Here is a 15,186-nt window from a genome sequence, read left to right on the forward strand (position 1 = left end):
GATAAATTTTTCGCAAATTTATTTGGATCGCAAAATTCACAAAAGTAAATCACACACTACAGAAAGTCTGTCTACAGTATCATAATTGTTATGTTGATGTTTGTGTGATGAAAATAACACCAATATCTCTAGGTTGTTTCAACCAATATTATTTTAATGAAATTACACCATCACATAAAGCTGACAGAATCTAGCTAAATAATACAATGTGAAGGTCATGGCAAATCTTAGAAATTATGTCGCACGATTTGAGTAGAATTTAATACCTACATAAAAGAGTTACTACAAAAATAGCACCTTCTTACAAAAATATTTCAGCATTTAAATGTTTTCATTCAATAAATGCATAAAATATCATTAATAAATGTATATTATGATTTATAATAGATGAATGTTTACAAATACAGTAGCTGACATAACAAAAATACAACCAAAAAGGTCATCTAATTACCTTTTTGTTTACAACAAATTATATCAATAGTTTATGCTAAAGCAATTAATTTTTAATTGACGTACGGAATGTAAACTATTATGATAATCATGAGAGAAAACCAGTGTAATATGTTCACTATAAACAACCCCTGTGACAAACTAACAACAGATGTACAGGGTTTTGAGTTAGCTTTTATACTAGAAAGAGTTGATCTAGTTTCACATTTTGTCTCTGAACATCTATAGCTACAAGATTAATATATAGTTGGAGACAAAATAACAAACGTGGATTTATTTGTATATACATAAATGTGATATCACAGTAAGTAAGAAAATATTTACAAGTTTTAAGTAAACTATGTATTGTTACGCAATGTACGGAATTTCCATCATGGTATTGATAGTTGCGTATGATGAACAGTTTAATTTTGTTCAATTAAGTAGCATGAGGTTCATCAAAAAAGGACCACGGGAGGCCCAGATGAAAAATCTGAAAGATGAACAAATAAATCTTTATACACATGATTATCAAAATGATAATGAAACAATTGAATTCGGACTGCATACTTTATGAATTTGATTTTCAGCAAAATTTGATACAAGTGTATATTTTGTAAGTAATTTACATAAATGCCTAAACAGTAAAATTATTTAAATTAAAGCACAACAAAGTCATAAAAAATTCCTTGCAAATTTCACTCTTTACACATTTTTATTATTGTATATTACTGAGTTCTTGCAGTAAGGTAAATGTGAATTGATAATTGTTTGATCATTATGTCATATTCCTCAGAGAAAACAAAATTATTCATGCACACAAAACTACTCTCAAGAGAAGATATTTATGTAATATGCAGAGAAAGCTGTTAATTTTAAATAAGAATTAACCATAGCAGTCACATGGTACTGTTCATCAAATTAATTTAATGATCTGTGTAATTTATTTGTGAGGTCAGAGGAATTTCAGCAAAATGTGTCACCACATATTTGAAAGCAGCTGGAAAAATTAATTCAATAAATCAGAACTCATAAAAATCAAATATCCACGAATTTGTAGTACTTATCGCAAGTCACAGCAAAATACAAGTTCAAACAACAGAATATACCACATACCAGTAATATTAAATGTACCCCAGTAGACAGAAAAAAATTAGCAGGTAATATACACACAAAATTGTTAAGTATACAAGTTATATATTGATTAATATATATAATACAATTATCTTATTTCAAACAAATTGAATAATCATTGATATTGATATATTATGATGAAAGATTGAAAAGATAAAACATTTTTACAAAATCACATTTCTACTGTCAATACTATACACATAAATACTAAAAATATACAAAATTCAATAGTAGATATATATTTATATATATTTAACAGGAACATGATAAATTCTATGTACAAGTAGAATTATAGAAAATCTGTTCCTAAACCTGAGTATCGTACAAGCTAGATAAACACAAGGCCTAATTAATTCTCATATACCTTTATTATTAAATTACTTGATTACTGCATTGAAATAAAAAAAAAATACAGTTTTAATTTGTTAATTAATCATGCTTCTAAGTCTGAATGCATTTTAGATTAATGAATACTCCTTCTGCTGCTTAGACAATTTAGTCAAACCTATAGATGCTCTCTATGCATACAGTATTTCTTAATATTTGCAAAACAAAGTTGTTTATTTACACAAGTGTTGTTAACCTTAACCACTATCAACAACCTTTCCCTTGGGGATGACTTTTTTAAAGCTATTTACTGTTTCATGGAAGATTGAAATTATGAAAATCGTACTTTGCATTCCCTTCGAAAGTTTTGACACACATGATAACTATTTAGGAAATCATTAAGTTTCATTTTAGAAAGACCTCATGATTGCACGATGTCACTTGATTGTCTTATAAATCAATATCATATCAATAACAACTAAAAAACATTATCCAGGCCCAGTCAAACTTTCACCTGTTGGACAGCAACATTGTAAAAAATTGTCCAGCTAACTAAAGAAAATTTACATAGAAACCTTACACCAATAAATAATTGTTTTGTTTTGTCATTATAATTTTTCTCAGACTACCAGTTAAATTTATTATACCTGTAAAGTTTTGAAGCAGTTGTTCCCAATGTTTGTTTCAGGAATTAACACAAACAACACGAAAAATGAATTAACAGAGCCGAAATCCTACTACCAAATATATAAAAAATTGTTCTAGTTTATAGCTAATAAATGTTCCTCTTCAAATTAGATTTCTAATATTCTGTTCTCTGGGACAGAAGTCAAACTTAAATGGAGATACAGTATATGAGATCTTCATGCATTTGCATTGTTAGTGTCTTAGCAATAAATCAACATTCATTAGATAAACACTAAATTATGTAATATCTCGGACTATTTTTCTTTCATTCTTCTCTACTAGTGTACAGCAGTCAGATGCACTTTATATGATAACTTTCAAAACAACTCTTATTATACGTCATAGTCCAGAAGCAGTGTTCACTTTTATTGTAATTGATTTTCCTTCTTCAATTGCTGGTTCAGTCACAAAGACATATTTAGTGGGTGTTCTAAAGTTATGCATGATCTCAACATTTTGTAAGGACATGAATGGCCGAATGACCTAGTTGTATAATATTCAACCAAATACATGTATGCTTAACTTTATTTTTATTTTTTCAAATTTTTCTTTACCACAAGAACATAGCATATCACTTACGGTAATGAAGAAATATAATCAAGATTTCAACATGGAAGAAAAGAGCAAAGAGAACACCAAACCTAGGCTATCATGGATATGTTGAATGAACTCACACATACGAATACATAACTAAGTTATAAAGTACCTTACAGTTGGTAACAGCAGGTTTTCTCTCACATACATTATGTAAAGCTATAATGTTGACTGTCTTACAGACATTGAATAATAATTATAATAATCAGCACTCTTCAGACAGAACCAAGTCTGTGGTCAAATTGTCTCGCATTCTGAATAAACAGCAGTTAATTCTTTACAAATCACATTAACTCAGGTCTCATTCATACAATTGATAAAGGAATATTTGTCTTTTTTTACATTCAGACAGTTTCCAAAAGTCAAGCTAAACAGTCTGATTTGCTACCGGGGCAAAGTGTATCATATAGTAATCATGGACGTAGCAGAAAATGGCGATAGGCTGGCCTAGGATTAAAGACAGCCATACCACCATATTGGCATATTTCCCATGGATGTATTTGTTCACAAACTGTGCCAAGGGGACCTACAAAAGAACATAATTTCTTACAAATCTTTTTCTCATCATGCGATAATATCAAAGCTATTAATAAATTCCACATTTAATGTAACATCATACACAAATCCTAGGTAGTCGATCTGCGTAAATGTGTTATCAGAAATTATCAGAAAATATTGTATTTGTGCCTGAATACAAGACTTAATGCTTACCTACATTTGTTATAATAATAACTTTCATCTCTATTGAGTATAACAAGGATGACTTACCTGTCCTAACATGGCGAGAAAAGCCCAGACCCGAAACATTCTCAGAGGGACGCTAACAAGGTACTGTAAAGATTGACATACATTTTTACAATATGCGCCATATATATCCTATTCTACTCGATAATTAAGCACCCATGGCCCTTAAAAAAACAAAGAAATGAAAGGGCCCTACCAAATTTGGGCTAACATATCACAAAATCTTATTGTACAGAGACATTAATCAATTTGCATAAGAAATCAAATAGTCAAAGAGAAATCTACACTGTTTTCACAGTTTCAGTCTGTATTTAAATCAAGGTAAATAAAATTGAGGCCTCAAAAAAGGGGAGTGGCGCTTATAGGGACATGGGCGCTTATTGGTTTGAATGCAGTATCATGTAATAGTTACTGTTTGCATAATATATAAGATAACAATTTTAATAATTCTTATTGCTGAACATATATCCCAAATGAAAGATACTGTAAGTACAGTTAATTTCACCAAACTTTGTCTCTTTACAAGCTATCTAAACTCTACATTGTGTCATCGAATATTAAAATTATGTCATATTTACCTCATGGAAAAATGCGGACATAGCGAAAACCAAAACAGAAGCCAGCTGTTTTGAATATCCTCTCTTTACCAGGGGTTTGTACAGGTGTCTGTAAGACAAATAATTCTTATTTAAAACTTACAAACGTAAGTTGTTTTTCGGTTTCTATGATAGATCTATGAGACATGTGCTGTCTAAACTGGACGTCTGTCAGATTTTGATCTCCAAATAAAGGATTTAATGCATATTTTCTAGAGAAAAGCTTGAAACATTGACCACAATCTTCAGAGTCAGTTGAATAGGTAATTTTTTGTAAATCAACTTCAATTTCACACTATTATATTGCTTATCTGGATTCTGTTACACAATTGTAAAGTTGACAACTCGAGCTGAATTAGTCCAGTAGAAGTCCATTCAAGACCGAGTCGACTGTATTGTTGTTTAACAAATAATCTTTTGACATCAGATGTCCAGTGTAGTGGAAATGTGTTGCTTATTTGTGTGGGCACCAGATTTTAGAGCAGTTTAATTACCTGACACACCAACGGTGTACTGGAATGTTCCAAGTCTGCCAGAACTCTGTAACGGACTCTGCATTCCTGTTACAGAGACACAATGCATTGCTCTTAGACTAAAATTTTCAGTAATTACAGTAATATTTATATAACAGATCCCTGTTTTACATAGTTGTAGAATATGAAAGACAATATTTATGGTTACCATAATTCATTTGAATAACTACCCAAAGTCCTATAGCACTGTAAGTAGAATCTATTCATCTTACAACAAAAATCTGTCATCCAAACATTCTTTACCATTTTAACCATTACACAATCATAAATTCTTAATAAATTCAAGAGAAACTATTGACTGAATATCAAATCAGCAGTTCATGGGTTTGGTTACCCAGATAGATGGTAGCCATGACAACTTACCACCAATCCTTGTAGAACTCTCTGTCACCGAATTTCAGCAGCTCTGCTGACACGTTCAGACAGGAATGAAAGCCCCAGTAGAAAAATATCAACCAAATCAGGTGGTTAGGTACCTACAAAACAAAAACACTAAATCCTAACTTCTAACTAGGATTTGATAAAGTTTCCACATGATTTCTACATAGATTTATCCCTTGTTATGGATTATACAAGAAACATTGAAAATCTTTTGCATAAACTAGGTATGGAAAGAAATGTTTAAACAATTAAGATCTATTGCAACTTCGAATAAAATATTTTTGTACTTACTGCCAGTTTTAGTAGTCTTTCAAGGACACGAGACATTTCCATGTCATGTAATGGCCGCATTGAATTTTGTACGGTAGGTACAATCCACTGCAAAACATTTAAATTTCATTTGTTATCTCTAACTAAACAAAATGCATTGTAGTCCTATTACTTCAAAAAGATTTTATCAACTCACACTTCTTAAAAGCTACTTATCATAATTACAAATTATCTCCACCTGCTTTGAAATTCCATACTTGGAGATTATCTCACCTTACTTTGAAATTCTAGAATTAAAGATTATCTCCCCTTAACAAAACTAAAACATCTTTTTAACGCTTACCTGTTGGATTAGGCCGAGCATCAACTGTGACAAAAATAGCTGGAAAATAAAATAAATATAAATTAATAATATTTAAACAACCATACTTATTCTAACTATTATAAATCTACCATACTTGAATGTCTTTCCTACCCACAATCTATTAATTATTGTTTGTTCCTGTTTACATTTTGATCATCTTGTAGCAGGAGTACTAGTTCATATAGAAATTTTATGAAAAGCTTACCATTTCAACAATTCTTTTGATGAGGAAACGTTTCCTTATTCTCAGCGAACGGGGAAAGTTCAGCTCATAGCACAATGTAGGGGCCACCATAAAGTACCACAAATCTGAAACAAAGTCATGTCTCTATCTATATTATCAATGTTTTATCTACTTATAAAAAAAAGTTGGTAAAAAATTGCTGGAATTTAATGTACATTTATTTTTTTACATACTTTGGAATATTTACAGTTTACGCTGACATGGACTCAAAAACCATGCTTTCTAGTATTATCATTATCAGTGTATAATGATAATACAACACCTGCGGTGATTCTATTGTTATGGGAATAGTCATTGGCGTAGCAATGTGGGGTCATGACCTCACATTTGGTGGGAACATATCAATGACTCGATTCCAATCAGCTGTTCAATCGAATTCGTTGATGATGATGGGAGAGTAAAAAATATGGGTATTTTAATAAAAATTATGCAACTGTCGCGAGAATAAATAATATTCATTTATGTTAAAAACTGTAAATACAAGGAATGGATTTTTATTTTGTTGAGGTTATTAGGGTATAATGATAATGGAGCACGTGTAAATTATGTAACCCCGGCAATTATCACGGTAGAACAAATAAATAACCATTAAAGGGATTTTTATATACTCCATAAAATACTTGACCTTGGAAAACAAGTTAGATTTGACCTTGACCTACACTCTACATATTTTCAGATGACCTTGATTTTAAGAGTACTTACCACTTTGTGTAAGGTTGTCGGGGTATGACTTGATGATGGTAGCCACATGTCCATTGACACCAAACTCTGTAAATGAAATTAAGTATTTTTATTGATCTAACTCAAAATAAACAATGCCTATACCATTATCAAGAATATCTCACAAGAAACGCAGCAAAAATGTCAAAAGCACAAAATGCCAATGAAATTCACATAATAAACTTTTGATATAATTTTAGCTTTTTAATTATCTTAATAACATTATGTAGAAAACCAATTAAACACATGGGAATAGCAACTCCTGGAATCTACCAATCCAGGTTATCGCCTTTTAAAAACTATTTCATCAGCTAAACCCATTCACCCCTACAATTTCTTATTCTATCTAGTCTATTTTGTGTTTCAGAAGATCTAAACGTGTCTTTAGGGGTAGATATGTTAAAGGACCTTTATCTTTTAATCATTGTAACATCATGAAATTATGGATATACATATTTGCTGCCATGGATTATGACAAAACTATGAGGATAAGAAATGTCCTGGCCACACCAATACTACTTGATTAGTTTAAGTCGGTTTGTACACTGCTATATCAAGAAAATGGAAGATTTTGACCAACAAATATTAGACTTACTTGGACTTTCTGACATAGACCTGCTACGTCTCATTTTCTTTCCGTCTCCCTTTTTCTGGCGGCACCATTTGTTGACACTTGCATAGGACACCAGTTTGAGGAAGGAAATTGTGTATATTGCACATGTTACACACGAAAATGCTGCAAAGAAAACAAGACTGGTCACTACGCGAGAATCAGATTTTGAAAGAATTACACAGAGCTTCAACCAGATGTACAAACCAACAGACCACATACTAGCTGGTTATTCACACCGGGTGATATTTTCACGATTTCATGTGTCATTACTACTGTGACATCACGAAAATTGATTGAATCAAAGATACCATAAGCCAGATTGCAAAAGTTAAGAATGGCTTCATTTTCTCATTTCATGATCAAATTGCAAAAAAATGGCCTGCAAATTAAGGATAAATGAAACATACTGAAGTCAAGGAGAGAAAAGACATATCCGTACCATTATAAAGAGACCAGGGTTGTAAAAATATTTAAAATGGGGTCTGGCATTGATAGAATTCATGTATCTGAGAATTGTACGGCAGTCAATTGGTAACCGTGGCAAACAGTGTGGTTACAGAAATTTATTTTACTTGGGGACATCACTATGCATAATCATAACAGACAAGAATAGTTACCGGGCATTTACTTGACTTTTGGCATTGTTATTATGGATACAAAGATAACCAGGTATAGAGTTTAAAATCTTAACATAAATTGTTACCATGGTAACGATCGTACCTGGGAATGGGTGGAGATAGAGGATCACACCGGCCGGGATGATCAGCAGCAGACTTAGATTGGTGGCGTGTACAAGGAAGCCAAACCTCTCCGAGATATAATCCTATCAAATACAACACAAAGAAATGTACATAGTGTCATGTATTGTAATAGTAGAGGTGCCTGTCATTCTATCAATGTGACCATTTCATTTCATCAATATTTTATGCTCTAAGTTAAAGAAAATAATTGCTGAATCAAACATTTAATCATAATGACAAACGTCCTACTGCTCCTTTTACTAAGAACCAATAGCTCAACCAACTGTCAAATAAGAACACAAGCTTTTTATTTCATTTGCTTTTAAATCAATGAATATATTTTTTTGTCATTTAATTTTCCACACTGCATATTCTTTTAGTTAAGTTCAATGCATGCAAATAAACTTTAATGATATTTAAAAAAAAATAACTATTCAGACTACAAACCCTATCACTGATAATCATGTACACTATGAAATACTTGTGATAGCTTTGAATAAATCTGGCTTCACATCAAGTGACTGTCTATCTTTATCATACATCATATCTGTCTATGGTACCTATCTTGATCATGCATAATCTATCTATATCATATTAAGTACATAAGTATTTGTTACTTAACTAAAGATCAAGAGACCAGGAAGCAAAATACTAGTGAGAGACAAAACCTGGCAATAGATGGAGTCATGTAGGCAATAAAACTGGTACATGATTGTCTAACCAATAATCCCTGGTATATCTGCCAGATACCTTAGGATTATCGGTAATCAGATAAATACCTTTATTTGAAGATAAGTTGAAAAGGTTTTATACAAAAATCTTTCAACAGCTTATAACTCAGGCATCTAAAGCAACATATTTTTTAAGCCAGATTATAGGGATAACAAAAAGGCTTCCTATTGATAAGATATCATCTTAACTATTTCTAGGGTAATACATTCTGTAATAGTTGTTGATGTGACTCTTGAATGGAACCAGATTTATAAAGATAAAATCATATATTGCTTGTCATCTTTTACGGTACATCTTTCAGTCACCAAGTTCATATTTTGAATTTCCTTGAAATAAAAACATATATAGAAATCAAAGCTATTTCTGTTGCCCTCAGTCCATTTACATGTAATAATCATATCTGCACTACTCTAGATATTTCTATATATATTATACAATAACCAAATATGGAAGACAATCAACAGTATGTCATATGTATGCTGATAGTAAAATTGTAGTATACAAAGTATAGTAGTTTACAAATAGGTCATACCGCTGCAGGGTTGATTTATACAGCTCAGATATGTGTATAAGTACTTGTATATCTACCTGGTCGGATTGAGTCTGAAGGATAGACAGGAAGACAATCACCTGAGGTGAACTTTATGAGGCTGTCTACCTTCGGGTTCAGAAAAACCAGATAGAAGGTCAAGGTCAATTCAGATAGATAATAAATCAAGTGCCACTTATATGCTTACCTTAGATAGCAAGCATTCTGTGTAGAAAGCTACTAATGTAAAGACCCCAGCACCTACAAATCAAATATCTCATTATATATTTCTCAACACAAATATACATGAAACTGCAAAAATAAAAAAAATTGCATGGATTTCCAACAACAATATGACTGTTATCCTAATTGCATTGCATGCTCTAATTTATATTTTTCATTTCTTTAATTTGATTATTAGTTAAAAAATATCAATTCAGTGATTTTGATTTTTTTTTTCAACATTGTTATATTGTATCTACCTGTATGTGTGGCATGAAATATTGATTTCTCTTGAATAAAGCATATAAATATAGCACACCAAAATATCTTAAGCCTTGGCAAAAATTCAGCAAACTGGTAAGTATCCTTACTATCAGTGAATTATACATATTGTTTGGTGTGAAATGATTGACATTTTAAAGAGATCTACTTACCTAGGACAAGACAGATATTTGGCCAGCTGTATGGCTGAGACAGGAACAACTGTATGACCTTTAATGGATCTATCAGTATACCATATCTGTTTAAAAATAAATTATATTCAAATACTCTTCAGTCATTCGATAATATAACCACTAAAATTCTAATTTTCTTCAGTGTAATTTAATCTAACACTAGTAACAGTAAAGCAAATGAGTACTTGGGTAGCATATACAATGTATCTCGATTTAGGTTAATTGTTCCTATTTTTGGGTTAATTGTTACTATTTTAGGATATTTTCATTAACTATTTCCTGCACTCCTAGCATTTTTGTACTTACTTTAAAATATTTTCCAAGAAGAGTCTTGTATTAGCCAAAACCTATGAAGAAAAAGGAAATAATCAATAGCGTAATTTTATGGATAAGTGTGATCAAATGACAACAGACTTATTTTGATAATTAGTTTACTGTACATTAATTTTGTCTTATTTTGAAATAGATCCTATGATTCCCCCCCCCCCCCCCAAAAAAAATAAAATAGTTAAATATTCCATGATGATGTATTATATCAATTAAGTGGACAAAGTATTGTCGAGTGGTAATCGGATATGCTATCACTACATATAGTTCACCAAATTATATCTACATAAATATTTGAGTTTGATGTCCATATGTATGCAAGTGCATGACAGTCTGCGTTAATTGGTTGATAGTTCTATCCAGAAACACCAATCACCAAAATCTGACATATCTTAATTAAACAACCACAGCTTTATTAATCATAAAGAGTTAAAATCTAAACACAAAGTCAGGTATATTGTTATTCTTTATTTGAATTGACAAATCCACAATTTTGAATTAAGTTTTTTTTAATTATATTTCACAACTAGTAACATTACGATTCAATTATTTCTAAATGCATTGGATATGGATCTAGATAACAGGAACTGTTTTGATGCATAAACTATTACTAGATTCTACATAATGTTACGAAACAGGGAAATTTCCTGTCAGCTGATCCTTTGTATGTACATGCGTCTTTGAAACTAAGTTCAAGGACAACATTGTAAAATACCCAGCATTAACACTGATATATCAACCCTGCAGTATTGGCACTATCCAGGGTATTGTGGGTGATAAAGGTAATACATTTCAAGTTCAAGTTCAATGAGATAAAAGAGAACTTGAATGTTGGCCAGGGGTTCAATGTCTAGTCACATATTTGAAATTTGAAATGATGATGCAAGCTTTTCATTTATGAAAAACTTAAACAACAAAAATCAACATTTTAATTAAATCAGTATCGAGAATTGCTTTTAATAATTGTTAGTGATAGATAATATTTTGAAAATTCTAATGGATTTATAAACAAAAGTTCTTAACATTATATCAATTTAAGTTCTATTTTAGCTTAGCAAGTTGACAATACATGCAGAGATTATGTCCGATGTATAGACACAATTTTAAAATATATACACAGCACTTTAGCCACAACCTTCACCTTGGCAGTGACACATATGCATTATTAGTTATGATAATTCATACAGGGCCTTTACCTTGATACTTTTATAAATATATAAATGCTTAATGCATGGTTATTTAGTTATGGTTCACCCATACATTTATATATCACCTGTAGTTTATTGAAAAAATATCAATTTGTCTGCCAACTTTTGTGATCTTTTGGTAATGAGATCGCGACCACCATGTGTTTCCAGTAAAATATTAATTTAGTACAGAGAGGACATGCATGACCCATGCAAAACTGGTATGTTAATTTGAGGTTAATGTTAGACTTTTCACTCTCAACTTCCTACTTATTATCCCTATTTTCTGTGATTTAAAATAATCATACCACCAAAGCTTTATATTAAAAGGCAAAATGTTATTTTCTCTATTTTAATATTGAAACTTTGGGTAAATTCCCTCCCAAACAATAATGAGAGTAATCCGCGATGCAGAATAAAACTTTAATACTTCACCTAGTTGCAATTCATTCATATCTATATTATGATTTATATTCAAGGATAAAACACCCCTCACTTTGCAGATATCTGCATGGTGTTAAAATCACAGTCCTTCATATGATTTTTAGTTTGCACTATATACACTGTATATCCTATTGTGAGTGGCAATTTCAATCAGAAGGGGAGATAATTTAGGGATCCAACATTTAAAACAAACTATTGGTAATTATATCTTTTTATGTCTAATCTAAACAGAAAATGAAATTATAATTACAAATTCAATGAAATTGATAAATAAGTAACCAATTCATATTAATTAATAGTATTTAATACCTCATAATACATATTCTTTAAACAAATAGTAGAAATTCTGCAACTTACCAGCAACAAAATACAAAGGTTCAAGAGGCCTCGGTAATTGGTAAAGCCACTGGCAGTACTAAACAGAGAGTCAGCATGTCTGTGAATTCTGTTGAGGAAAAAAAATCATATTTAAGAATAAAGTAGATAATCAATTTTGTGATTAGTACTTAATTTCATATGTTGCATTGCTCATGATACAAAACATTAATTTATAAAGGTTTTTTTCTATAGCAATAACAGTTATTAGTATGCATTGTGATTAATTACATTTTTGTGCAATACTATTAGATATAATAATGCAACAATTAAGTGTCACAATCATCTAAATATTCACTGGTATATAGCCCATGCCGAACTTCTTATTGAGGTTCTGTAGGTTATAGTGGCCTAGAAATCTCCAAATATGTGGGGAGTGATCAAATTTTCATCTTTAATATTCAAATTGCACTGTAAAAAAAGGGTTTAAAACTTTCATTTTATAAGGTATTATAAGGTCATACAAAATGACAATTATTTTAAGCTAATAATCTAACTAGATAGCAAACACCCTTGACCTCTGACTAATTAAACAGGATGCACATGAAAAGGATGAATATCCTAAATTCAAGGAGCTGTAGGGATGCACATACGTGTACTTATATGTTATAATACAATACATAGTGAATTTAATACTAAATAATATGTAAGTAAGTCTACTTTGTTTCATAAGTTACAACCTAAAGTAGTCTAGTATATAGGACATTTTTCTGTGTTTTTCAATCAGACTTATTGATCATCCCTCACCAGGTTAATCATGAATACAAAAGTCTAATTTGAATTTGATTTTGATTTGTGTCATAAAAAGTTGTCAGTAGGGTTTGGATATACAAGTTTTACAACCTTGTGATGCCCTCTCCCCTTAGCAATGTAAGCTTACCTCAGTAATTTTTTATTGAATATAAATGTTGATAATACAGATTTGGAATTCAACTCCACTTTTTTTTCTTTAAGCTCTTACTTAAGCAACTTAATCTTTTGTTTAATAAATTTTCTTGATCGTAAATGAGACTTATTTATTTATTCTCAAGCACGCTTTTCAGAAGATGCCGAGCATTAATGTACTAAATTAAAACTTGTTAATGACAATTAAGCTACAATCAATGTATATGAACAATACAATATTTTGTCCATATCTTCAATCGATACAGCTCCAATTGCATGCATGCTATTTTTAAATACCAGTAAAGAAAAAATATTCATGAGCTTTCATTCTTACAAGAATGCAATTAACACTTTATTATAATTTACAGTACTTAGTAAAACTTACTGATCTTTTTTAGATTTATCTTTAGTGTCCATTGTATATTCAGGCTCTTCAAGAATTTCTGATAACCAGATTGGCATAAAATGCTTGAAGACAGATGGAGAATATTGAATGTCTGAACATTTCTGTTCATCTGTAACACTTTGTTCACTGATAGCACTACTACTTGTGCTAATGTCAGAAATGGCAGAATCACTAGAATGTTTTCTTGGTCTATTCTTTCTTTGATTTAACTGGCATTTACTACAACAGCCAGTTTCCTCATTCTCTGATTCATATTGCGCACTTTTTTTCGAACAGACCATTTCAGTTCTCTCATAGTTTTCATGAATTAATTTCTGAATTTCAATGCAGTCTTTAGATTTCCTGAAATGAATTGGGCCACCGATGGCTTCAGGTTCAGAGTGCCCCGAGTCCGATTCCACTGAAGCCTCATCTGCAATAGGCTGAGCTTCATCTCCTTCGATTAACATAATGATAAAATATGTTTTCTCTAAATTCACAACAAAATCCTTCTGTAGTGTTGATGATTAACACTAGTATAAATCCATATACCAATCAGATTTGGGATAAAAATCCAGAATCAAAGTCACAATGGTTTTAACCAAGTACAGATTTGACTGTATACTTGTCACACTGAGCTATGTGAAGAGTGAAGAGTTTTACTTTACTGAGCTATGTCAAAGCAACAGACTTATATATGAGACCAACTACAGCAACAGCTGCATGCTTTCAGACTATGCTATTCCGTGAACAGGTAATGCAGGTTTTGTGGGAAGCACTCAACAGTGAGTACGTACCTGTATACCCTTTGACCTCTTAAGTTACTTAACATATAAATGGCATGTAAACACTTCGATCACATGCCACAGAACGGCTAGCCAATGAAACGACGGCATTGTACTAAGAATTTCCAAAACACGACTAAACGTCATGCTATATCACGTGGAACACGCATGAACTCACACGATAACAACACGTCGATATGCAGACACTGTATGCATAGATTACAGAAATAAACAGGGAAAACTCACGGTTTGTCAGGCTGGTTCGATCTTCTTTCTTTAACCTCATTTTTATTCATGTCTTCTACATGATTACAACTTATAGTCCGCCGCATTCTCGTCTTTGGACTGGCCATTTTGTTCCCGGAAGTGAATGAAATCTGTAAACAAACCGCTCAAATCATTCAAAAATAAATAAAAAGCACTTTCTAATTAATAATCTTATGTATTCCTTGAAAATAACAATTGCTTAATTATTTTTTTTAAA

At 31.3% G+C, this 15,186-nt stretch overlaps 1 protein-coding gene across 2 annotated transcripts; it reads right to left on the bottom strand.

The window, feature by feature from the left end:
• Positions 1–127: 127 nt before the first annotated feature.
• Positions 128–15,080, bottom strand: LOC138315263 (diacylglycerol O-acyltransferase 1-like). Of its 2 annotated transcripts, none has more exons than XM_069256152.1 (16): positions 14,949–15,080; positions 12,630–12,717; positions 10,621–10,661; positions 10,294–10,379; positions 9,846–9,898; positions 8,357–8,459; positions 7,619–7,759; positions 7,006–7,071; positions 6,265–6,368; positions 6,039–6,077; positions 5,717–5,803; positions 5,408–5,520; positions 5,006–5,071; positions 4,494–4,581; positions 3,940–4,002; positions 128–3,697 (listed from the first exon to the last, which is right to left on the bottom strand). In XM_069256152.1, the coding sequence occupies exons 1-16, from the start codon at positions 15,053–15,055 to the stop codon at positions 3,539–3,541; spliced, it is 1,404 nt and encodes a 467-aa protein (XP_069112253.1). In that variant the 5' UTR covers positions 15,056–15,080; the 3' UTR covers positions 128–3,538. The 2 variants fall into 2 exon arrangements, with proteins under 2 accessions (XP_069112253.1, XP_069112252.1); XM_069256151.1 differs by lacking the exon at positions 14,949–15,080 and adding an exon at positions 13,918–14,744.
• Positions 15,081–15,186: the final 106 nt, after the last annotated feature.

The sequence above is a fragment of the Argopecten irradians genome, chromosome 2, assembly GCF_041381155.1.
Source record: "Argopecten irradians isolate NY chromosome 2, Ai_NY, whole genome shotgun sequence".
Classification (NCBI taxonomy): Eukaryota; Metazoa; Mollusca; class Bivalvia; order Pectinida; family Pectinidae; genus Argopecten; species Argopecten irradians.

What these genes read in the sequence shown, in the direction of transcription:
- LOC138315263 (XM_069256151.1), bottom strand. Translation starts at nt 14,387, where the DNA reads ATGTTAATCGAAGGAGATGAAGCTCAGCCTATTGCAGATGAGGCTTCA. An exon ending in CGACAACCTTACACAAAGTG is followed by an intron (nt 6,369 to 7,005) that starts GTAAGTACTCTT and finishes ACTTTGTTTCAG; the next exon opens with ATTTGTGGTACTTTATGGTG. An exon ending in TTCTCGCCATGTTAGGACAG is followed by an intron (nt 3,698 to 3,939) that starts GTAAGTCATCCT and finishes GTTCTTTTGTAG; the next exon opens with GTCCCCTTGGCACAGTTTGT.